Genomic DNA, 26,062 nt, shown 5'->3' with positions numbered 1-26,062 from the left:
TTGATATGTTTAACACTGAGAAACTTTAAAGAAATCTAAACCTTCCTAGTAGGATTTGAAGAAAAGGACTTTAACGTTAAGAGAACAGTCAATAATGAGTTATCACCTAGGTGAAATCTTACTGTAAAGGTTAAAATCTGTACTGTGTGTCTCTATTGGCGTTCCTGTACAGACCTATATTAAATTGAGTCACTTAAAAAAGCTAGCTCTTGATGTGTAAGCTGAAAAGAAACTCAAGTTCTCTGTAACAAGAATGCAAGGCAAATGAATGAAACCTATGTGGATATTTCATTCATAATGCAATTTAAACATTATTATAGAAAGTTAAAATTAAAATATAGAGTAGAATGACTATATGCATGCACTGCCAAACTTGACCAACAATTAATTCCTGCCTAATCTGCTTCTTCTATGTCGTCACACTTCCACTTATCAATTATTTTGAAGCACATTCTACATATTATATAAATCTGTCCACATATATCTTAATGGATACCAAAATACAACAAATCATTTAAAGTCGTAAGTTCAACTGCTGTTACTAAATTCGTTCCAATTGAATCGTAAAGCCATATCATGTGCTAGTGCAGTGCCTGGAAGCTGTAATACTTTGAATTGTGCTCTTTTCGCCAGGTCAATCTCCATGTAGCTCTGACTATGGACAATTTGAATTAACACCTCTTTTTTCTTTTAAGATTGACTGACTTTACTTTAGAAAGAGGAGGAGTCAAGAGGCAAAAACATCCTGGTAATACAAAAGAAAGACTGGATATGTTTCTTCTAAACAAGGACCTAAGTTCTTGCTCCAACCTTCTTACCTGGCAGGTTAATTTTATGAAAATTACTAATGCATGTAAGATAAGCAAATATGAGAGTAGATATCTCAAGAGACATTTTCTGATCAGTTTGACCAGAGTGACCAGACTACCCATTTTGATTGGCAAACAGTTCCCACTGACTGCAGTACTGACTCCGTATAACTTCACCCATCACTCTTTTTCTTTAACTACTGTCATATGCAAATGAGACAGAACCATAAATTTTCAAATGCCACTTTGGTTACTCTGCCCTAGTTTCTGTCACATGGTTGATTGAATGCAGATGAAGAATGTCTAGAAGAGACATATAACTCATCAGGATTGCACATCAATAATTAAAATAATGTTCCTGTCAACATATACTTAAGTCATGATCAAAGAACATATGTTATTGGAGAAGAAAGAACAATATATAATTCTGCTCTTAGTCTTTAATATGTTCACAATCTGTGAATGTTAAGAGGAAGTATTTAAGATTCCTTTTATTCTAATTGACTCACTAGCTTTCACTTCCCCAATGTAGAAATACTTCAGAACCAAAGGTCAGGGAAGTTACCAGTGAATCCTACAACTACCTGAACATTACCTATGTAATATACTCATGATACATTATCTCAGATACCAGCCATTAACACTAGGAGTTAATATTATAATATGCTATGTATACATAGCATAACTTCAAGTAAATCACAATGGATTCACAATTGTAGAAAATAGTGAAAAATTAATATAGATAACCAATCTATTTTATCATACACACTTTACATAAGAGCACAAGTGAACAGTATAAGTACTAACTTCTGCCTGAATCATTGTGTGTACTATTTATATATTGCTCAGATACACACTATGACCCAAACATCTTCTTAGACATTTTAAGATAAGCATTATACTTACAATTTATTTGCTTTCAGAATTATTAGAGAAAACACTTTGACTAACAGTCAACACTTTCTGTAGACTATGGTAGATGTGTGTGTGTTCCCAGGGCTGGGTGGATGCAAGCCAGAAGTCCATGTTGGCTGCCTTCCTTTATTTGCTTTCCACTGTAGATTTTGACAGAGTCCTTCAGTAAGCCTGGAGCTCACCATTTTGGTAAAGTTTCTAGTCAGCAAGTCCTGGGATCCTCCTGAACCTGAACCGTCCCCTATAGATGTGAGTCAGGCTACAGGGATGCTAGGAAGCCAAACTCAGGTCCTCATCCTTGTGTGGCAAACACTCTCCAACCAAGACACCTCCCAGGCGGCATTCAGGCACTTCCTATCTCCTCACATGTACAGGGTCTATGGAAGGCCCCAGGACACATGTGTACTCATAAATCCCACACTGGAACACATTCCATATTGTTCCCATGTGTCTAAGTGAATGTGTGTTTTATCCTTATTAGTTACTGTAATTTATAACATCTTCCTATAAGTTATGCAGTTGAAATTTACCATGGATATTTTTATTAATAAAAGTTACATGAAATAATTATATCAAGATATACAGACTTAAGAGTAGGTCAAGTCACTATTAAACATTTTTATATTTCAGAGAATTTAACAATCACTTCTTATTGAAGATTCAGTGCTCCAATGTGAAGGAGACCTTCGTTTGGTATTTTATTATGGATGCGGGAAGGCTCTGGGGACTTAGGCTCTCACAGCTTTGATGTGGAAGATCTCGAGAATTGTACAGTGAATCACAACATGCTCCAAGGCATTCAAAATTAGAGCATCATTACTGGGCTTCTATCACCAACATACAGTGGACAGTTACCCGCCTCTTATTAGAAGGTATAATGAGATAACGCACCATTTAAAAGGTATCATTTGGTCATAATGACAATTAAGTGAGGTTAACTAGTTCAAAGCTTAACAAAGTACTGTACAAATAAATACCACTTGCAAATAAAAATACCTTCAAAACTAAGCAGCTGTGAGGACTGAGGGAACATAGCAGCATCTGAAACAGAACTTACTTCTGGAGAAAGTCCCATCTTTACCAGAGATGAACATGATTTTAATACCAATGCAGAATCATTGCTGCACAACCACAAATAGAAATAAGGGAGGTGGATGTAGTCCCTCAAAAGGATGTCTGTTAAATGATACTTTCTGAAGCACTGTTATAAACCCATTTAGATAATATTATCTCATTTGTTCTCCTATATAGTCAAAGTCTCCATTCTAATTTCCACAGTAAGAAAATTAAGGGTTTTCAGAGTCTGATGAAAGCCACACGTAGTTAAGCAAGACTGTGCAGAGAATCAAGGCAAGGAGGCCCGTCTCAGCAGCGTAATCTTTCCATCCTAAGACTTTACTACAGTATAGTAATGAATCAATTGTATGTGTTTCTGGTCATTTATTGATGAAAACATTTTTGTTAAATTGTTATGCTCAAACTATAAGTTTTAAAATAAGAGAAGCTATGATAGTCAACAGATATCCTGTTCAAACATACGGTTTCTTCACAGGATGATGGATAGCTCGTCTCTGCAATCCATGGCATGACAGAAAGTGCTTTTCATCCTAAAATCTGCTGCTTAAATCTAGAGCAGTGGTTCTCAACCTATGGGTCACAACCCCTTTGGGGATCACACAGCAGATGGCCTACATATCACATTTAAATTATAATTAATAATAGTAGCAAAATTATAGTTATGAAGTAGCAACAAAAATAATCTTATGCTTGGAGTTCACCGCAACATGAGAAACTGTATTAAAGGGCTGTGAACCTAGGGAAGTTGAGAACCATTGACTAGAGCATCATTCCCATGGCCCCAGAGTTGATGATCAGCAGACATTTTACTCAATGCTACCAACTTCCAAACAACCAACACTAGAAAGGCTCACGCGATGGCGCTAAGGTTAAGAGCACTTGTTGCTCTTGCAGAGAACCAGGGCTCAGTTTCTTACAATCACATGGTGGCTCACACCTGGCTGTAATTTTAGTTCTCAGTGATCCAGTGTCCTTTTCTAGCCTCCAGGGCAGCAGTCACAGATGTGGTAGACAGATATGCAGGCAGGCAGAGCATTTATACACATAACACAAAAGGAAATCTTAAAAAAGAACGGTTCCCATCAGAGTGTTGGAGTCGACAACTAATGTTTCCGAAGTGTCCATTTCTGTTGTGATTCAGATACCTAGCAGGAGGTCCATCATTTAGTCGGTAGACTCAGACTCAAGCACCTCTTTTATTTTAAAGATTTTATTGTCTTTGGAGTGTGTGAAAAAAATTCAGCAGATAAAGGCACTTTCTGTCAAGTCTGCAGGCTTGGAACAGACACAGTTTGATGCAGACAACTGGCACAGATGTAATCCCAGCACTTCTGTGACAAATTGGGAGGTGGACCTAAGACGATTGGCCAGGAAGCTCTCTGGCCAGCCAGACTGGTGTTTTCAGCAGGCACCAGGAAGGCGAGAGCAGAGGTCAGACTCCTCAGAGGGTCCTCTGCTCTCCTGTCCCCTCTCCCAGGCCTGTGCAAGCCCAGCCATGCCTACTCCACTCATGTAGCTCAGGATGTCACTGCAGCATTTCGGGTCATTACTCGTGTGCAGCTCCTTCAGTCCTCCTCTGGGAAAGAGAAGGCCCTCTTCATTCTACCACAACCACACTTACTCGAGAAAAGAATCAACAGAAGCGAAAGCTTGAGGTAGCCATTTTAAATGCTCTTAAAGGCAAATTTTTCCTTCCTTCCTTCCTTCCTTCCTTCCTTCCTTCCTTCCTTCCTTCCTTCATTTCTTCCTTCTTTCTTTCCTTTCTTTTTTACTTTTTTATTAAAAAATTTCAGTAAGGGTAGAAATTTGAATATTGCTTTTTTAAAAAGTCAGATAATATCCATTTATTACTAAGATATAAGCAATGAGATCAATTCTCAACTCTCCCTCCAATGTTCTCTTTAACCACATGGTATTAAAGCCACACTCATAGATTTGTAGGCATTCACAGTTTTCTTAATTACCATTTTGGTACCAAAGTCTTTCCTTCAAAACTGTCTGAAGAGAAATGGGGGGGGGGGGACAGGAAAAATTAATTTTTCTTTTAGTGAAATTAATTTTTTGTCAGCAATTTAAAATACAGCTGCCTAAAATTGACAGAGATAGTCATTTTTATTTGGGAGAGATAAACTCAGAAGCCACTTAACAGCCTCTGTAAAAACAGCAGCACAATTCTTTACTTTGCACTCTATGTGGGGACCAGCTGCATTGCGGGTGTTTTGTAGACTGTGCACACAGGGAGATGTGCCCCTCAGGACCGTGAGGATAAATGTTTCCTTAGGATATTACTGACATGGAAAGTGAGAGAGGTGTCTGCAAGCTCTACTGACCGAGGGAGGAACTGCGAGGCCGCACCCAGGGTCCTGCGGCTCCAAAGACCCTGGAGAGCTGATTGTTTAACTTCTTTGGTATTCTGGGCAAACTCACCCATGGTTATTCAATTTATTACGTAACACAGATGTTTCAGAAAATGAAAATAGAAAAACAAACATCTGACACGTCTTCGGGGACATGACGAATAGGCCATAATAACGGCACTCAAAGAGCAACCACTGACAGCACCACTGTGCCTTCCTTGGGTTTGCTGCTAATTACATCAAATTTAAGTCTCTAATGAATTTCAATTAAGCCAAAACAGGGCATCGAATGGAAGACAATTTTAGCTAAAAACACACTTTCTTGAACATATTAAAATTTACTGTTCACGTTCAGTGTTGCCTGCAGGACGCTGACTGATTCATCCTAACTTCTTGGCAGGTAGGCATTTCTCTAAGACCATTTTCATATCAGCACACCCAAGCAAAGAACTATAAAGTAAGAGGAAACTCTGTCATGCCCATAACTAAAATTGCAGGAAAAGCAGACATTTGTTTCATGTAACTATTAGCAGCAATCCTATGTACAAAATTTTCAGGAGCAATTTTAAAGTAGAAACTAGGACTGAACTTTCTTTCAGCTCAGAAGTTGGTAGAGACATCAGCTGCTGAAGAGCTAGTGAAGGAGGAGGAGGAGGAGAAAGAGGAGGAGGAAGAAGAAGAAGGAAGAGGAGAAGGAGGAGGGGGAGGGGAAGAGGAAGGGGAAGGAGGAGGAAGAGGAGGAGGAGGAGGAGGAGGAGGAGGAGGAGGAGGAGGAGAAGGAGAAGAAGAAGAAGAAGAAGAAGAAGAAGAAGAAGAAGAAGAAGAAGAAGAAGAAGAAGAAGAAGAAGAAGAAGAAGAAGAAGAGAATTGCGAATGAACGCTGAAGTGTCCAGGTTTGCCTCGATCAAAGGGTATTATTATTGAGTAACCACAACAGTAGGTTTTAGCTGTTCATGATTTACCTTAAAAACTTAACTTTTTCTCTGACAGTAAAAGTGGACAATCCCATGAAATAAAACCAACAGCTTTAAAGGAAAAAGAGAAAAAAAAAAGATTCTATACTATATCACTTTAGAACACAAGCAAAGTAAAAAGACAGGCACATCCATCACAACGTGCCTTTCAGCAAAGAGCTCCAACACTCGGAAATCTCCCGCTAAAACTGTGCCTTTAGATCCCAGGTTTGACAATACACTACAGAACAAAAGGAATGTTCTAAACCCCCAGGACACAGAAATTCTAGACTATCACTTTAGGAATTTTAAGCCTTGTCCTAATGACAAGCTATTTAAGAACAAGGGAAAGGGTGCCAGACATCATGGCAAATAATTCTTGTGAGAACATGGTAAGGAGGAGCCAGGTCTCGGGGCTGTCTGTGCCAGCAGCAGAGGGAATAATGAGGTTCATAGGCTACTGCACATGGATCCAAGGCTACAAGTTTTAAATCTCATTCTCAGAGGGAAAGCAGGCAAAGGTCTCTGCAGAATCAGCATCTTCTTGGGAAGAACTATCCAGAACAGGCGCTCCAGGAGGCTTTCTGCAGATGACCTTCAACACTTTCCCGTTACAGCAATCTTATCCCTCCTGCTTTCCTTCACAGCATCTAAGTGACAACAACACAGTACCTATGTGTACGATTCAAACATCAACGGCCCATGTTCTATATAGTATATGTGCATACCTGGAAACGTTTACAATATAACTGGGGAAAGCTCATAGACAGAATACCTATTGAAACATATTTTGTGACATTTCAAATTAATACTGAAATAAAAATTGTGCCCATTTTCCTTAGTCTATATGCAAAATCCAACAGCCCGTACAGGGTAACAGTACTCACTGATGGTGTAAGTTGAATTATTTTCCTTTTTTTTGAGGCTTGGTTTCTCTGTAGCTTTGGAGCCTGTCCTGGAACTAGCTCTTGTAGACCAGGCTGGCCTGGAACTCACAGAGATCCGCCTGTCTCTGCCTCCCGAGTGCTGGGATTACAGCTGTGCGCCGCCACAGCCTGGCAGTGTGTCATTTACTGGGACTAATATCATTTTCACAAACAAGTTTGAAATAGCTATTTTTTAAAACTTTACTTAATAAGCTACTAATTTAGTATTACTTTCTCATGTATCTTCTACTAATATTTCCAACCCTGTTTGCAGTGCTTGGTCATGTGTGCACTTCCTCAATTTCTGAACGCAAAACTGAGAAGTACGCAAGCATTAAAAGGAAAAGCAGCAGAGGCCAGTAACTTATAAGTACTGCTGGACATATCGACATAAGGTCACTAATATCAATATAAAAATATATGCAAGGCATCTGGGGACTGATTTTCAGCTAGAAAGGGGAAGTACATACACCCTTTGAAGAATGTTCCACAGCATACACAAAAATCATGGTGATGCGAGGGGCATAGCAGTAACAATATAGAAGAAGCTGGAGAGAATCACATGCTCTTTTACATAACAGACTAAAAAAATAACTATCAGCTGTCCTGTATGAAGTCTATAGAATAAGCACAGTTTCTCCTGTTACACTCAGGCATACTTTCCAAAACCCACCTTGGGTTACAATGTAACTGGCACTTGTGAAATGCATTAAGCAATCGCTTCACCCACCTACCCACCTTCCTCCCCCATAGCAAGCACAGGTCAAACACATAAATCCCCATCATGCATAACGTGGCTGTACCGCATATTTCAAGACTGGAGCCCAAAGAAAACTAGCTGGAACGCACAGCCCTAACAGAGGCAGAGAGGGAGGGCCCAGTGTGCACTAGCCTAAATTTATACATTCCATCTAAAGATAAGTAAATAACGCTTTTATTGTCTTTCAGGAACACAACAGAGGCATTACCACTAAACTGAGCACTTAAGTCATTACAGAACAGGAAGGAACACAACCTGGCCTCTTCTTGGTTCAGTACTCATCCCACGATCCTGAGTGGGTCACAGGTGGAAAGTTCTAAACCCTCCTTCACAGGCATCCCGAGGGGAGGTGAAAGGTCAATAGCACTTTGGACCAGTTCATCTGCAAAGGTCAAGGTACAGCTGGATGGACCTGACTTCCTTCAGCACATCAAAAGTAATCACTGCTAAGTGCACAGAGTTGGTGTAGCTACATAAATAACCACCATGTGCCCATCTGCTGGAATTGATTCTTGCTGATGCTACATCAAGTCCCTTCCTTCTGCCAGCAACTCCCTGTGCTGTGTGGATTCATCATCAAAATGAATAGGATCAAGAAATAAAGGTAAGGATATCGAGAAAACTTAAAGCAACATATAGCTCAAAAGCATGCTGAGGGAGACAGGCATGGAGAGGCTGTACAAATTTCTTGAGGTGACAATGATGCCCATGAGCTCACACGACTATGAAAACCTGTTGAAGGAGCTGTGGGATGCGTTCCTGCTACACTGCTCCCGGCCGCCTGGCTAGCTTATGCCCCAAAATAACAACACACAAACTGTATTCATATAAACACTGCTTGGCCCATTTCTATTAATGTGTATAGCACCACGAGGTGCGCTTACCAGGAAGATTCTAGCCTACGTTCATCCTGGGTCGGAGCTTCATCGCGTCTGCCCCAGAGAGCAGCGGCATGGCGTCTTACCTCACTTCCTCTTCCTCCCAGCATTCTGTTCTGTTTACTCCACCCACTTATGTTCTAACCTATGAGGCCAAGCAGTTTCTTTATTAAATAACCAATGACCTTCCTCCATCAAAAACCTAAATCAACTGTATTTTATCTCTCGTTCTTCCTCTTTTTCTTTCCTATTTTCAAAGTTTCTTCAGGGAGAGCAGGTCCCTTTTAAAACTATGGAATTGTGAAAGGTATTATATTTTGTCACCAATCCATAAGTTCAGTCGGTGCCATTGCCCTCTGAGGCAGCTTGTGTTGTTTCATGAACCCCAACTCATCTTCCCTTACATCAGAAGTTCAACGTTGGAAAGAGAAGGCCAAAGAGTGAAGGCCAAGGTTTAAAAATTAAAATTTTTGCTTTCCAAATTATATCAACATACTGATAGTTTTAACAGGGCTATGTTAAATAGCAAATTGCAAGATGACCTGATCAAAACAATCTCTCAAATAGTTAAAACTGGAATGCAGTTAAAAGACCCATCTTAAATCCCCAACTTTTGCAACAGTTAAAGATCTACAAAAGAGTCATCAGGTAAAAACAGCTTTCTCATGGCCTTATTCTAAAACATCAAATCATTTTGATTTTAGTGACTGCCTAACTACATATAAGAAGGAAGTTACTCTTTGTAAGTTTCTCAAAATTGGAAATTGCCTGTTTGGTTAGAAGCTGCTCCAGGGACATGGTTCTCAGATTGCCCAGTTTTGGTCTCTCAAAGCAGCTATCACGGACACAAGAGTCATATACTGTATCTAAAGAGAAAAGAGATCTGATTGTCGGCAATAGCATAAGACTTATCTACTGTAACTCACTGTGCTACAAAATCTTTCCAAGAGCACAATCTGAGGAAGACTAAATGTACTCATTTGGTAAGTTAACATTTGTGTCATCGTGAAATTAACTGTATGACAGAAGTGAAACCACTTACAACCAACAGAAACTTAAGTTACATAAGTGAAAAAATATAAAATGCAGCAAAATTATCAATTTCATATATACATATATGTATACTATTTTAGATAAAACAGTTCTGAGTATTACTTCCTGAATCCTTAAGCCGTAGGACGCTAAGGGGAAGTGTGAGCAGGGTGACAGAGAAGGGACACTGTTGCGCACGGTACCTGCCACGCAGTAAGGCACGAGGTGCACATCAGATGTCCACAAGGCTCAATCTTGACGTCTTTGTCATTCTCTGCGCAGATCTTACAGAGCTGGAAAGTGGAGCCCATTTCACAATACAGTTCATATTGTTCCTGGAATATAGGGAAAAGGGGCCAATGTTAATGGTTTTCAAGCATGAAGTATTAATATCGAATTTCCTCAATTACAATGACTTCAGTTCCCCACACTTGAATTTGACAGAATTAAGCTACCTTTTAAGGACACATTTTAAGTTGATATTCATAATTTGGTCTAAAAAATCAATTTTTAAAACATTTGAGATCTTGGCATTAATTTTATATAAACATACCCACACTTTCGGTTATTTAATGTTTTACTCCATTACTTTAAGAACAAAATTGTTTCAACAGCCACAGGGATTCTAAAGACAACACGTACAGTTTGAGAATGGCAATATAAATGACTTGGTCTTTTTCGCTTGTTTTTTGTAAATGTCACACACTCATTTCACTTCAAGGCCAAACTGAAAAAGTGTTGTCTGGACATTACATTTTATTTCTTAGACATCTTAAGATGAAAGGTAAACAATGTTTATTTGTCACGTGGCCACTCTTTCTGTAGCCTACAAGAATGAGGATAGCATGTAGGAAAGAGAAACAAGATTGAACCACAGTGAGATTCAGTACTTTTCCTCAAATTCAAGAGTAAATCTCCAAATCCAAAGTAAATGGGAAGTACCTATATTCACAATTAAAAACTGGCTGAGACAAGCTTAGATGTTTGGAAGAGGGAGACTCAGTGAATAAGTACTGACAATTTTTGCTGGATAAAGAAAAGATAGGCTAGTGAATGCAAAAAAAGAAAGTTATCTTCAAGAGCTGTTTATAAGAGTGGCAAAGAAAGGAAAAATAAAGTTTGTAAAAAGTTATGTCATGTTTTAGTGAAGTGAATGCCCATGAAATATGCATGAATAGAAGAAGTAAATGGAATGCTTATTCTGTGACTACTAACAACACTGCAATGTTCAGTTTGTGCACAGACAACACACACATACAAGCACATGCACAGATACATACAAATCTCATACATTATAATATTTGTCAGGCACATGAGACTTAGTAAAGGCAAGAGTGAGAAGATGAAACAAAGTGGAAAAGAATCATTACCAAAACAATCCAAAATAAATTATAAATGGCTGAGAACCCTGTACTACTGGAAAAGGGCTGAGGTCATCTATGACTCTCCAAGTCAGGCCGCAATTATAAAATGCTCAAGTCACAGGTAAGGAATTTATTGCAGTACAATGCTATTTCATGTGAAACTTAAGGGATCACACTATTCTTGCAAATTTATGGATAGCTTCATTGATTTTTTTTTTGTAGTGTTGGGGTTCAAAATAAGGAAGGTGTTTTGTCAACTAAGGTACATTCTCAGCTCCTACATTATTTTTAAAAAATGGACTCAGAAAGAACAATTTGTCATTAGCATCCCATTATACATATTAGGAAATATACTCTCAAACTGCTATACAAAGCTGAGAATGATAGTCATATATTAAATTCTAAATGCCTTCCTCAAGAGTACATGTACATAATGAGTATCCCTCCCACTTCAGCATAGCAAGAGCACTGACACCAAAAAACAGTTTTTGGCCTTTACTGTTTACCAAAGTATGAACATATTTAAATTATGAAAGATTATAAAATATTTTATATTAAAAATATTATTAAAATTTTTCTGAGTCTTCAGAAAGACCATGTTAAAGTCCCCCTTCATGCTCTCTTCAATACCTCAATAATTGCTAAGTTAACCATGTTTCTAGTTTGACAACTTTGGGAATGCACACTCATATTTCTATATAGTGGCTTGTTTTTAAAAAGTGGACTTATACAATAAAAGTTTTAAAGGAGAAACATTATACACTTAAGTTCTGAATCAACTGAGATTTGTATAGGGGCAGAAGTTCAGAGAACATGCAGGGCTCCTGCCCTCCTGCAGTTCACTGCACACGGGCATTGTGAGCAGCTATGGGTGAGTTCATCCACTACTAAACATTGTAGGATTTTGTGATCTGTTGCTTTGTGAGAAGCAGCACAGAGAACACTCTGGTGGGCAGATCCTCCAGTGCACAGCAAAGTGGTAACACATGGTGTTTATTGCCAAAAGATGTTTTCATTTAGATTTTTGTCTTCACTGAAAAGTACATAAAGAGTTTTCTAAGTTCTCACTCAGAGTTCATGAGACTGCCAAAGTAGATTTATAGAACCGTATTACAATTTTAAGTGTTCCTCAGTACTCATTTAGCTTTAAAAACCTTAACACCAAACTCATCATTTCTTATCCTTTTTGTTTTAATTAAGATTTTTCCTTACATCTTTGCAGCCACATGTGACTTATCTATTTCTAGAGAGGTACCAATAAGACTGCAAGTCTCACCACTACAAAGAAAGTTTCATCTAACTACATCACAAAATTTCTTCCAACTCTCAGAATTCTGACATTATCATTTGAAATATGTGAGTGTGCTTTTGAACACAAGTAGGTAGAAGTTCACATATATTTCAGAGGTAGTAGAGATAGGTGTTAATTATATTTTCAAAAATATTCGTACCTGTGTCACTTTTATATGATCATGAGGTGTAGGTTCACACAATCCGGTTAAATCAGGGTTACAACTTCGTCCATCAGGATAAAGATAACTGAATTTAAACAAAATTTTATCATTTTAAATATATAAGGTTTTATTGCAATAAGTTTAATCAGGTTCTTCTACATTTAGACTCATGTTTTTATTTTTTTGTGAATCAACAACATATTCTTGCACTGTTTAAGCACATGAAATGCATAATATAAACCAGTCCAATATATAATGGTTTTCAATCAAAATCTGTTCATATGTATTCCTCATAAAGTTAAAAAGCTATTCAGTGGTGATCTATATCCCAGTCTAAAACTACTTAAATATATTTCTATCTACAGATTATTATCATATGTATCATATTAATGTCATGTTGAAAATCACACGAAGAGAAAACAAACAGAATGAAGTCATAACTATGTCCTAAGCAGTTAAGCTCCTCCTTGGTGGTCTTTTCCACAGTCTCTTCATTTTTCTCTCCAAATCTTTCCGCTTCTGCTATATGGACACCAGTGCCCAGATGTGCACATTGTAAAGCATGCATGTTATAAAACCCAGAAAATACCCAAATCCCATATTTCACTGAGTTCAGTAAAATCACACACAGAGACATTCACATACAAGGTATTCTTCTCAGACTAGAATTTTGAGCTAAAGTTAAAATAAGGAATCTTCTTGCAATGTTCAGAACAGTGCTTAATCGTTATTTGAAAATATACTGAAAATCAAATTTATTGTCATTAAACGTAATTTTTAGTAAAATACGACTGTAATATTATTGCTGTTATAATTAGCCCAATAAAAGTGAATCAATTCCATGATTAGTTCTGTTGAACATTTTCTATATTATAGAGCTTAATAAAAATTTAAAGATAGTAGTGACTATTTTAATAAAAAAAGTCTGAAAAATATTTTGATAACATAATAAAAGCATTCCTCTTCAAGAAAAATATCTAGAAATATTAGCGTACTCGATACTGAAAAGCTATGCTAGACAGACACTAGAAGTATAGGACAGCTAGAATTCTCCGACAACTAGAACTGTGTGACTGAATATTCTCACACAGTCCCAGGCAGATCAGGCGGAGCTTCCTTTGACTTAGGAAAGAAAGGGAATGGATTCATCTGAACACGATACAAACTTAAGGTTACCGCGGACAGCTAAACCTTTTAAATATTAAGCTTGTAAAATAAGCAAAAGTGGGTACCTTCTTTTTTATATCACGAAATGGCTATTAAAAGTATTGTTACGAAATATTGAAATCATCAAACTACATAAAATTCTAGAAGAAGTCCAGCTTGGAAAATTACAGACATGAAAATGAAGATCCAGAGAAAGCTTACAAGATTCTACTTAAACCACGAAAGGCACCTGAGTGTTTTGGTTCTCAGCACGTTCAGAATGCCCCATAAACTATTGACCATGTCAGCCAGGAAAAATGGCATCCTGGCCCATTATCAACATACACCTGCCCTCTATGTCACACAGTATTGGTTCAACTGAAAGAAAAAAAACACCCAACCTTGATGATAAGTAGACCAGATGCCATCCTTTGGTTCAAGAAATCCTCCCAAATCAATAGTATTTTTACTTTGTCCTAATCTGCTGTGGGACTTAGATTCAACCAGCCCATTGATTTGACAATATGTCTGAGTGTGTATGAGTGTGTGTATGTGTATACATATTAAAAGTTAATTCGCTTAGGAGTTTAGAGGGTTTGTTATTCTTCAGGAAATATTCCTAGTTGTTACTTACTCATTTCTTTTTGCTTGGCTTTTGAAAAAATTAAAAGGCATAAAATACAAAGAAAAACAAAAACCAATAACAAATAAACAAAAACAAAAACCACTCACACTGATCTATGCATAGTTTTGTCAACTTATACCTTCCTTATAAGTGTGAAAAAGTCTATATCATGGAGAACCAACAGGTTCACATAGAAATCTTTAATGTAATAGAAGTCAAACATGAAAGAACAGCAAATATCTGCTATCTGAAGATAAAAAGAGAAATGCACACATGATACCACAACCTGGCATACATTTCCCATATAACTGCTTTCTCAAATCTGTGTATCCTTGAAAATAACAGTAATACATTCTTTATGGGGCAGGAAGATGCATGTTTGGATTCTTGTAATTGAAGAACTCCAGAGACTGAGGCAGGTGGATGGAGAGTTAAAGGCCAGCAGTGGCTGCAGAGTGAGTTTAAAGGACAGGATGAAAACCACATGAGGCTCCCTTAATTAGGATATATGCTTCCCTGCTCCCATATCCATCCTTCCTTTATCCCTACCATCCCAATTCCACAAGTTCCCCCCACCCCCCTTCTCACTTTTCTCTCCCCATCTCCCCTTACCCCTATCCCACCCCACCTCCAAGATCCCAATTTTTTGCCCGTCAATCTTGTCTACTTCCCATATCCAGGAGGATAACTATATGTTTTTCTTTGGGTACACCTTCTTATTTAGCTTCTTTAGGATCACAAATTATAGACTCAATGTCCTTTATTTATGGCTAGAAACCAATTATGAGTGAGTACATCCCATGTTCATCTTTTTGGGTCTGGGACACCTCAATCAGGATAGTGTTTTCTATTTCCATCCATTTACATGCAAAATTCGAGAAGTCATTGTTTTTTACCGCTGAGTAGTACTCTAATGTGTATATATTCCACACTTTCTTCATCCATTCTTCCATTGAAGGACATCTAGGTTGTTTCCAGGTTCTGGCTATACAAATAATGCTGCTACGAACATAGTTGAACAAATGCTTTTGTAATATGATAGGGCATCTCTTGGGTATATTCCCAAGAGTGGTATTGCTGGGTCCAGGGGTAGGTTGATCCCAAATTTCCTGAGAAACCGCCACACTGATTTCCAAAGTGGTTGGACAAGTTTGCATTCCCACCAGCAATGGATGAGGGTACCCCTTCCTTCACAACTTCTCCAGCAAAGGCTATCATTGGTGTTTTTGATTTTAGCCATTCTGACAGGTGTAAGATGATTTAGGGTTGGCAAGAGACTTGAACCTAGAGGGGCTCCCAGGTGCCCAGGGGGATGTCCCCAGTTAGTTCCTTGGGCAGCTGAGGATAGGGAACCTGAAATGGCCCTATCCTATAGCCATACTGATGAATATCTTGCATATCACCATAGAACCTTCATCTGGCGATGGATTGAGATAGAGACAGAGACCCACATTGGAGCACCGGAATGAGCTTCCAAGGTCCCAATGAGGAGCAGAAGGAGGGAGATCATGAGCAAGGAAGTCAGGACCGCGAGGGGTGCACCCACCCGAGACAGAGGGACTGATCTATCGGGAGCTCACCAAGGCCAGCTGGAGAGGAACTTAAAAAGCATGGGATAAAACCGGACTCTCTGAACATGGCAAACAATGAGGGCTGATGAGAAGCCAAGGACAATGGCAATGGGTTTTGATCCTACTTCATGTTCTGGCATTGTGGGACCCTAGCCAGTTTGGGTGCTCACCTTCCTAGACCTGGATGGAGGGGGGAGGACCTTGGACTTTCCACAGGGCAGGGAACCCTGACTGCTCTTCGGACTGGAGAGGGAAGGGGAAAGGAGTCGGGGGAGGGGGAGAGGAGTGGGAGAAGGGGGAGGGAAATGGGAGGCTGGGAGGAGGCGGAATTTTTTTCTTCAATAAAAAAAAAAATCACATGAGGCCCAGGTCCAATAGCCAAACAGAAAACAATCAAACAGCAATGAAAGAACTGATTCTCTTCACATAGTTAACATCTACTTCTTGCTTCAATTTTTGAAAACGGTCTTCTTCCTTCCTTTCTCCACCCTGCTCATTTCTACTGTTTAGTGATTGCTGTAGAAAAGGCAGCATCTAAATCATTTGCTCTCCACTATCTCCTGCCAGGCTTCAACACAGCCTTTCACTTTCCTGCAAGCAGGGCCACATGAACCTGTGTTGCTGAACAAGGGGACGAGCGAAAGAATGGGGGGGAGTGGGAGGAGGGACACTGAGAATGCAGGAGGCCAAAGACAACAGGAGGTGACTGAAACTCATAGAAATGGAGGGTACTGACCAGTTAGCCAAACTTTTGGGCTGGAGACATTCAAGGAGGAAAACTTAGTTATATTAAAAGTTTAATAAGCAACAACTTGGAAAGAACTGAGTTTAGCATTGATGTATAACTCTGAAATTTGGATTCATTATTAAGGTGAATAAAAAGACATGCAAATGAACAGGTAGAAGATTAAAAGGGAGGAAAAAAATTGAGTACTCAGAAAAAAATTTCGTTTTATGTGAAATAATAGCAATGAATTACTCTAAGCTAGTAATATATGTATACATTAATATATTAATAGTATACACATATGTTAAATGTTCCTTTATGTTTCAGCATGTTTTTTAATGCTGAAATGTGTCTACTCTATATAATTAGGGCGCCATAAAATGACAGCTCAGGCATGAGTAGCAAGAATGAAAGGACATCTATGCCTTAGGCTTGAGGTTAACCACAAACTACGAGATCATTAGCCTCACTCTCTGCTCCATGCCTAGGCAGAACAAGTTGAACAAAGCGTCTCATACTTACAAGCCTTCTCTGCTACCATCAATCAGGGCTTGGAATAAGGGCTTGTTATGAGGTATGGTCTGCAGGATATTGCCGTCCCCAGTCACATAGCCAATGGCCCACTGTCCCAGCCGAGTGCAGCTTAACCGGAAAATGTAGCTACAAAACACAATAAAGATATCTTCACTCACACTCCAAAGGCATGGCAACCACTAGACAATGTGTTAATCTGTTGTCTTGAGCAGAATCATTTAGAATTCCTGACAGAAATTTCTATCCTTTCCCCCAATCTAACTCCATTGGGCCTTGCTGGTATCAATCTGTGAAAGAAACACTGATAATAATTCTTGTTCATTTAAGTATCTCTAGAGCTCTATTGGAAATAAATGAGGCTGGAAATTATCAGGAGATTTATTACCCCCATCCTTAGGGATGTGTGGGAATGTGGCTGCTATGATGCAGCTGCGACATAAATCATCGATGGAGAAGGAGAAAAGGAAGCAAAGAGCTAAATAATTAATTTATCAACCACAGAAACTGAACCAAGATTTCAATATATTTCTTTACCATTTAGACATTAGAATTTGGTTACAGACCTATTTAATGTTTTCTTGCAAGCATTTCATAATTCATCTTTAAACAAATCTCAAAAGAGCTGAACTGTATCAATTACAAATTTGATAAATTTATATCTGCTAACCAACCTGTCAATCAAATAATTTTTCCATAGGCAGCCAACATAATTTATACACTGGTCATTCAATGAGTGATAAATCTCCTACATTAATTCCCAATAAAAGGAAATACTGACATGGCTTTAAATTCATCACCATTCACTTATTCTTCTCAGTACATTATCCCTCTTTATAGGAGTGTATGCCACTCAATCTTGTAATCATGATGTTAGTAGCTGGATTGTGCAGGCAGTCCATTAATCAGGGCAAAAATAAGTTACCTAAAGCCCACTGGATATTAAGTTGTTACATGAATGCATAACCATAATGGGGGAAGTAAGAAAAGTTTCTCATGTTTTAATATTTGATAAATAGAGTGCACTAAAAAACTTCAGGAGTTATATTCTAGCATACAGGATGGTTTGTCACTCGATTTAGTAACCTCCTATGCTTAGTGGAAGACTGGCAGTTCATTTATCAAGAAAATCAGGCTCTAAAGAAAGGAGGGATTGCGGAAAGAGCTGTCAGAAAGGATACTTTCCAATTAGTCTCAACAGATTCCTCTAAGAGACCCTAATTATAGACTATTGGCCTTTAAATTATTGATATTATTAATCAGAATCAGAAAAATATTTCTAGTCATTTCAGACTAATGGTTATATTAGGAAAACTGTTTCAAATAATATTAGGTAATTATTATTTGGAAGATCACTTTTTACATTAAGAAATAAATATAAATGATCTTCCAAATGATAATCAATTACTGAATATTATCTGATATAGTAGAGAAACCCTGTCTTGAAAAACAAAACAAAACAAATGTATATAAGTGTCAAGAGAAGTAACTCAAATGTCAAGGAGATTAGTAAATGTCCTTCTTGCAAAGGACTTGGGTTTCTTTTTTAGCACACACATAAAGTGGTTTTATAGAACCTTTAACTCCAGTCCCAGGATGTACGGTGCCCTCTCTGTCCTCCAGGATTACCTGCATACACATGGTCCATATATATATATGTGTGTGTATATATATACACTCACTAAATAAATCTTTCCAAAATATCTTACTCAAAAATTTATATAATGTTTCCAAATAAAGAATAAAATATAGAAATCTCAGATATTATGGGTACTATGTATTTGAGAAAAATATGTAGAATTTGATATTAAATTATAGCATACAATTACAAAATTGGATGGTTAATGTTTTATAAGTAATTACTTATCTATGTGTCTTGCATATTTGTAAATTTGTCCAGTTTTACTAGACATATCTTTTTCTCTGCACTATCTCTGGATGGTGTTCCTGATATCAGTCATTACAGAGGATGCTCAAGTCCTCCATAGAAAGCGTGCTATTAACAACTTATGAGAGCCACACAATTTAGTCCTCGCAGGAAATTTTTGCTTCCATTCTGTTTGTTCCCCAGTTTCAAATTCTTTGCTGCTGAGCCTCCTGTGGGTTGCTAGTGCTGCCCCCTAAGGAAGAAGTAAACACACACTTTCTCCTTTAGCACCTGGCTCTCCAACAGGGCATGATAAATCTGTTTCACTTTCACAGGGTGGCTCATGATTCAAAGTTATTCCTGAGCCTAAAAGTTATTGAAGATATTAGTTCTTTCGATTCTCAGTTCTTTGGAGGGGTGCTGGGAACCACACCCAGGACCTTATGCATGCTGGGTAAATACTCTTTCAAGGCAGGCAGCTAGTGTCTGATAGGTTGTGATCCAGGTAATGCACTACTAAAGGCTCTCAAATTTCCATGGAGTGGATTTCAATGTTTTATGTATTGTGAAGCCAGAGAAAAAATACTTTCTAAGAGAAAGGGCGGTCAGATTGACATTTCACAAAGCAAGCAATCATCTGTTCTTAAGGAGCTTTTCTAAACAGATTTTAAGCATCCAAATCCCACCTCACATACGACAATTGCTATCTACGGATTATTATGAGGAGTGAACCTTGAATGAAGCAAAATGATTTATCTAAACTTTGGGTGATATACAAATTACCTGACCATGGCTCTGGGTCAGAACAGTTACTTCCCTACAGCGAGGGCTTCAATAGAACCTAATTGTTTCTGTGCCACTGGTTCCTTTGAAGATGCCATGTTAAATGTTCAAAAACATGAGCATTTTCATTACCAGAAAAGAAACTAAACCTCTTGGCTCTGATTTAAGGCGACTGTATTAAAGGACAAGCAAGCACAAGTCTTCTGCGTCAATTTAAGCCCATGTTCACAGAAAAGGGACACTTAAATAAAGACAAACAAAATTCTCCCACAAACTGAACAACCGCATGGTACAGTGACATAGTTATTAAAATTAAAGACTTCCAGAAAAAGTCTCCAATGTCACTGACATTGTACCTAGGACTTTGCCCAAGGGCTTACTGTGTGCCCAGCACATGTCTAGATGCCACACACAGGAACATACACTGAGCAAGGGAGAGAAAGATTTCTAGTCTTTTATTAGGCATAGTGAGGGGTGATTTCTTGACCCGTGCCAGAAGAACTAACTAGACACCAGAACTCTAACAGTCACTCAGATTAGTCATCTGAAAAGCAAAACAAAAACTTTGAAGCTACAAAGAAGTGGGTCATGCTAAACTAACAAGGGTATGGGATTGAATAGGAATATAACCACAGACATATGCTTTTATGTACTTATTGCATAAATGCACATTTATATGTATTTACACACTATTCTACATTTCATCATTGAAGTTACCTGAAACTATTCAAGATTGTCGTAAAATATTGCACAGAAAACTAAACTACTTGATTTTATCTTCAACACAATATTTGAATGTTCAATCAGTTTAAATTAGTTCAGTGTACATCAGTTTAAAGTGGAATGCTATGTACATAACACAACTAATATGAAAACATCCCACACAACGTTGAGAAGGAAAAGCAAGCATTACATAATCCTTAAATTTATTAACATCACTTTCTAGTTAACAGCAATGCTAAAAGTCAATATGCCAATTTAAGGACGCAATCAAAGTGCACCCTTTTAGTCTGCCAGCTTTCCCATGCCACCTTGCCCTTTAAGGCTATGGCCAATTTTCATAAGAATAAACCTGCAAGGGCTTTCTCTTTAAGCACAACACCGAGTATTATTGCTAGAGTCTTACCTTCCAGGCTTGGCGCTGTATTTCTGTAGCCGTGCTTTAACTTCATCGTAAGTGAGAAATGCCATGTATCCCGGGTGTGTCACAGCTAAGAAATTCCAATTCCGTAAAATAGAGCCCCAGGGCTAAACACATAAATAAATGGAAAGGGATTACCCAAAAAATACACACCAATGACATTGTTTCACATACTTAGAGAAAGAAAAGTCTCTTCTATATTTTTAAGTAAATATGGTATATGAGCCTTGGGTCAATCTTTGATAAATAACAGCAAAAACAGACAATAGCTTATTTTGTTTTACAGAAATGTGTTTAGGCAAAAAATAAAGTTTCTTAGGAATAGAGAGGACAAAAGGAAAACAAGGTGTTCCTAACAGAGTATATCCCCAACAGAGAATTTATGATCACTACCAAATGGACTATGGGAGCAACTGGTCTTAGGCTTTGATCCCCAGGTGTCTTTCTGTACTCACTGCTGTCATATTGACTTTCCTGTAGCCCCACCTGAATATCCACCCCTTCCTCAAGGAGGCCCCTTTAGGCTCTCCTACTTTGAGCTGTTATCTCTTGACAGAGTCCTCATCTTCCCCATCTGTTTTGTGCATGGCTGCTCCTTGCTCAGACACCTCATAAAATAGGAGACCATGTTACTAAAGTTAAGTGTTGTGGAAAAGGTTACACAATAACCACAAGCCATATAAGGCCAAGGAGCATTCCTGTGCAGCTCAGGCCTGGATCTCAGTCACTCCAGTACCATCAGATACATAGTAATCAAGTTGCGATAATTACATGTGTGCAGGGCTGCTTTAGAGGGGGCGGGCCTTTCCAAGGTAACAGGCTCCTGCCCCCACACTTGCTTTATCCTAGCTCTGCTATGGACCTGGCAAAGGTTTATGGTTTGAAAACAGGTTCAGAGAGAAGAAAACTTTTCACAAAACATGTGTTTCATATCAATCTCTCTTAATCTAATTAGGTGTCTCTCCAGGTATCGTGGCACGAGAAAAAAGGCAGTGAGTAACAGGCAACTCTGCTGCAGGGTGTGGATGAATCATCCCTGCAATACTTTCAAGACTGAAGCTACATTTATTCCAAAGAATTGGCAGCGTACTCCATCTGTTCTGCCAGATTCTTCACTCAAATCATCTATGTGGGAAAAAAAAAGAGGTGTTTCAAGTCACCAACTTCAAGCTGCTGAAACTGGCATCTGAGACTTGATTACTGTGGGGGAGTTCGGGCTTTCATTTGTTTTGAAACTTGTTCTTGCTCTTCATTGTAAAGCAAGTTTCAAATATATAAGGAAATATTCTGCAAGGACCAGGTGTCCTTTGCAGTGAGGATAACAAGAAAGAATGATTTAGTACTGAAGAGCTTTTTAGCCTTTTTGACTTAACAAGAAACGTCTTAGAGAATTTCCTCATCACAGTGACACATCTAATTGGGTTAGAAAGACAGACTGAGCACCTCAGCAATACAGACGCCGGCTCTGCACTTGAAAACTATAGCATGTTTTTAATTTTCTTAAGGCTTGACTGAAATTGCATAAAACAATCCTTGGAAAAAGTATCAGCACATGTCAAAAGGCAATGGAGAAATTACTGCCGTGCTAGACATTTTGGTTCTCATTGCATTACTTTGCTCCGCCATCCAAGAAGGACAAGGCAAAAGGGAATATCAAACAAATACTGGCGCTGCTTCCATTAATGTCCACACGAATTCTTGAAATATGTTGTTTTAATCCAAAACTTTAACGAGAACCAATTAACAGATCAAAATATAACTGAAAAACAAGATGAAACTGAAGGGTAAAGCTATTCCCAGAGATATTAAGCCAGAGGGCCAGCTGCTTACTGCAGAAATATTTACGTGATAGGATGAGTCTGTGCTGATGTGAGTACAACGCACCCAGCACAGCCAGAACCCCACCCCTTCCCTGGCTTAAAGAAAGCAAAACAAATACTTTGGCGAAAATAATTCTTTTTTTTTTTTTTTTTTTTTGATTTTTTTCGAGACAAGGTGTCTCCATAGCTTTTGGTTCCTGTCCTGGAACTAGCTCTTGTAGACCAGGCTGGCCTTGAACTCACAGAGATCTGCCTGCCTCTGCCTCCCGAGTGCTGGGATTAAAGGCGTGCGCCACCACCGCCCGGCTCGAAAATAATTCTTTAACTAATTATTTTTATAACTCATTTGTCTAGAATTGAAGGAGATCTTTTTCCTCACAAAATTTCTGGGAGGCTATTAAACAACAAAGAATATACAGCAGTGAATTCAAGAGATGAACCAACATCTGTTGGACGGGAAACTCAGCTATTCTACACAGAAACTCACTGGAAACCTCGCTATCACTAACGGCTTCCTTCCTCTTAGATGCTTCTCCATTCTATTACTGTTACATGTTCCACCATGACTAGGAGATTCCTTCCATATTCCACCACCATGCTTCCACAGACACACCAATGTAGTGTTCTGTATTTCAGTGACACAGGCTTTTCCAGCAGTAGGGAAATGGGGACAGAAACCAAGTTGCAGCTTTGGAATAGCGGGAAAGATTCAGGTATACATTGTATGACTCTAATACTTTACTATCCCAGCCTCTTCCACTGACCTATAGAGGAAAAAGAGAAGGACAAAGGTCGAAAAGAAGAGGAAGTGGAGGAAGACCACACAGCATAGTCACTTCCTTCCCAGACTCCCTGGCATTTAATAAGTTCCCTGTGAACTTAAGGATGAAAACAGAGGAAGGAAAGGTCTCCTAGTCCTATCATTCCTGCACCTTTCTCCCCTTTACCACTTGGCATCTCTTCACTGCTTCCTAAAGAGCCATGCTGCTTTCTTTACTTCAGACCACAAACCCCAAGAGTACCTCATCCACTTTCAGATGATATGGAAAACTCTAAGTCCCCAATAATACAGGGCTGTAAGAATTACTTACTAGTGATCTACCATCATCAAGTTATAATAAAACAGATGCTTATACACTTAAATCACTTAAAAACTTACACTTTTATAAAAGCAATACAAAAAAAAAGTTTTGATAACAGTGAATTTTTAAAAATTATCACTTAGCCGGGCAATGGTGGCGCACACCTTTAATCCCAGCACTCGGGAGGCAGAGGCAGGCCTAGTCTACAGAGCTAGTTCCAGGACAGGCTCCAAAGCCACAGAGAAACCCTGTCTTGAAAAACCAAAAAAAAAAAAAAAAAAAAAAAATTATCACTTAACTTTAATTGCATGTAAAAATCAAGGTCAATAAAAATTTTAAAAGGTCAATAAAAATATAAAACCAATTTCCTCATATTTGAAGCCACATGTGGTATGAGCATGGTTGAAGTATTTAAATAGTGAGTGCAGAAACCAGCGGTAATGAAGAATCTCAGAAATTAGAAGGCTAATCAGATTTGGTGAGCCACTGCCACAATTCACTGTTTTGAAACAATTACCAATAACCTGCCCAGGTGAAAGGTTATTACAGCTGTCTGCTGTGGAATAATCCTTTTGTACACTTTGAAGATATTTTGCTCTCAGTTAAACAGATGAGGTTAGGCTGGAGACATAGACTGAGAGAATGCTAGGAAGAAGGAGGGCTGATTTGCCAGCCACATGCAGAGGAAGCAGAGATGAATATGCCTTGCTGATAAAAGATAATACTACGTGGAAGAGAATAAATAAGAAATATGGGTCAATTTAAGTTGTAAGAGTCTCAGCTACTGGCAAAGCATTTGTAATTAATGATAAGTCTCTGTGTGGTTATTTGGGAGCTGGCTGGTGGGACAAAAACCTATCTACAGCTGTCATGTTACCTATGAATTTCCTTTCTTTCTCACACCTCCGTAAATACACACAGGATAATCAAACCTCAGAATATTAAGGCTACTTGGCTATCTTTAAGAATAACTACATGTAAGACAATGTATGCACATGCTGAACAGCAGTGTGGGTAGAGTGGGGAAGCATATAACCAAAAAGAAGCTGCCTGCATTCCTTTAATACACAATGGAGGATTTAGAGCTCTTGATGCCCACTCTATAAAGTCACCCACAGTTGTGTGTGTCTCTGTCTCTGAGAATCTCTCTCTCTCTACACACACACACACACACAGATATACCAAATAACTAAAACAGTAGAGAAAAACAGACTCTAAGGGGAAGCTATGTTTAACAGTGAAAATGATATAAGCTTTTCATCACAAGGTGATCCTTTAGAATCCTTGATTTCCATTACAAATAAAATCTTTGTTCACAAAAATGATCTTTAATACTGGAGCACTTTATGCTGTAAATGACTAGTAACTGGGTAGCATGATGCTTTTCTGAAAGTTTTCTTACAATCATTTAAAATTACAGGCTTTCATTATGTTATCAAAATAATTTAAAAGTAGGCTCACAACATATATACATCAAGAAAATGAAGCAACTAAAAATTTTAAAAAGCAAACACATACTTCTGCAATATTTTATCAAATTTCTTATCCCATATAAATGTAAAGCTATGATTTTTAAATTGTGATAAAGTAAAATCTACCCTAACTATGCTCTTTGCCGGATCTGTTGTTCTCCTGATAACGAGTTATGTTATGTTCATTCCACGTAGTGCTTTCTGGTTAAACGAATCAGTCACCTAGACTTTGCAGCTAGAGCTAAATACACAAGTCATATAGCATGGGAAACAAGAGGTCCGTGTCATACTCTAATATTTCATTTACTAATATCACAGTCAGAACATATCATATTCCAGATTAAAATAATACTTTCAGAACACAAATAAGCTTCTTGTCTAGTCAGTCTTAGCAATTCACTACAATTATTACAAGCAGAATTGTAACATATCAAAGAATGATTTCATTTTGTAAGTATTTGAATTAAATCCCATAGACCATATGCATTTCAGTGGCAAAGTCATATTCAAAACACAAATTTCAATTTTTGCATTGAGAGGAATTCAATTTGGATACATTTAAGAAGCAAAAAATGACTATTTCAGTATTATGCCACTTGCTTTTGAATATATAAAAATGATGAATGTTAAAAAGTAAAAATGATAAATAACACAAGTTATCATTGGATAAAGAAAAACAAATTTTGATGAGAGTTTTGTAAATTAATATTGTTACAAATTAGTGACAGAATATTATACAGACATTGCAAAATGTATTGATGAAGAATATTTG

At 38.1% G+C, this 26,062-nt stretch overlaps 1 protein-coding gene across 3 annotated transcripts in view; it reads right to left on the bottom strand.

Moving 5' to 3' along the window:
- The window catches only part of Cblb (Cbl proto-oncogene B), a 182,728-nt gene that overhangs the window by 54,170 nt on the left and 102,496 nt on the right, over window positions 1–26,062 (bottom strand). For all 3 annotated transcript variants that reach the window (XM_057764509.1, XM_057764508.1, XM_057764510.1), the window contains exons 6-9: window positions 20,902–21,023; window positions 17,117–17,254; window positions 12,523–12,610; window positions 9,911–10,042 (exon numbers count right to left, since the gene is read on the bottom strand). In XM_057764509.1, coding sequence (XP_057620492.1) covers window positions 9,911–10,042; window positions 12,523–12,610; window positions 17,117–17,254; window positions 20,902–21,023 — 480 coding nt within the window. The remainder of the gene's footprint in view (window positions 1–9,910; window positions 10,043–12,522; window positions 12,611–17,116; window positions 17,255–20,901; window positions 21,024–26,062) is intronic.

Source organism: Chionomys nivalis, chromosome 3 (genome assembly GCF_950005125.1).
Source record: "Chionomys nivalis chromosome 3, mChiNiv1.1, whole genome shotgun sequence".
Classification (NCBI taxonomy): domain Eukaryota; kingdom Metazoa; phylum Chordata; class Mammalia; order Rodentia; family Cricetidae; genus Chionomys; species Chionomys nivalis.
Note: the sequence above shows the minus strand (reverse complement) of the source record. Positions and strands in the feature narration are given on the sequence as shown.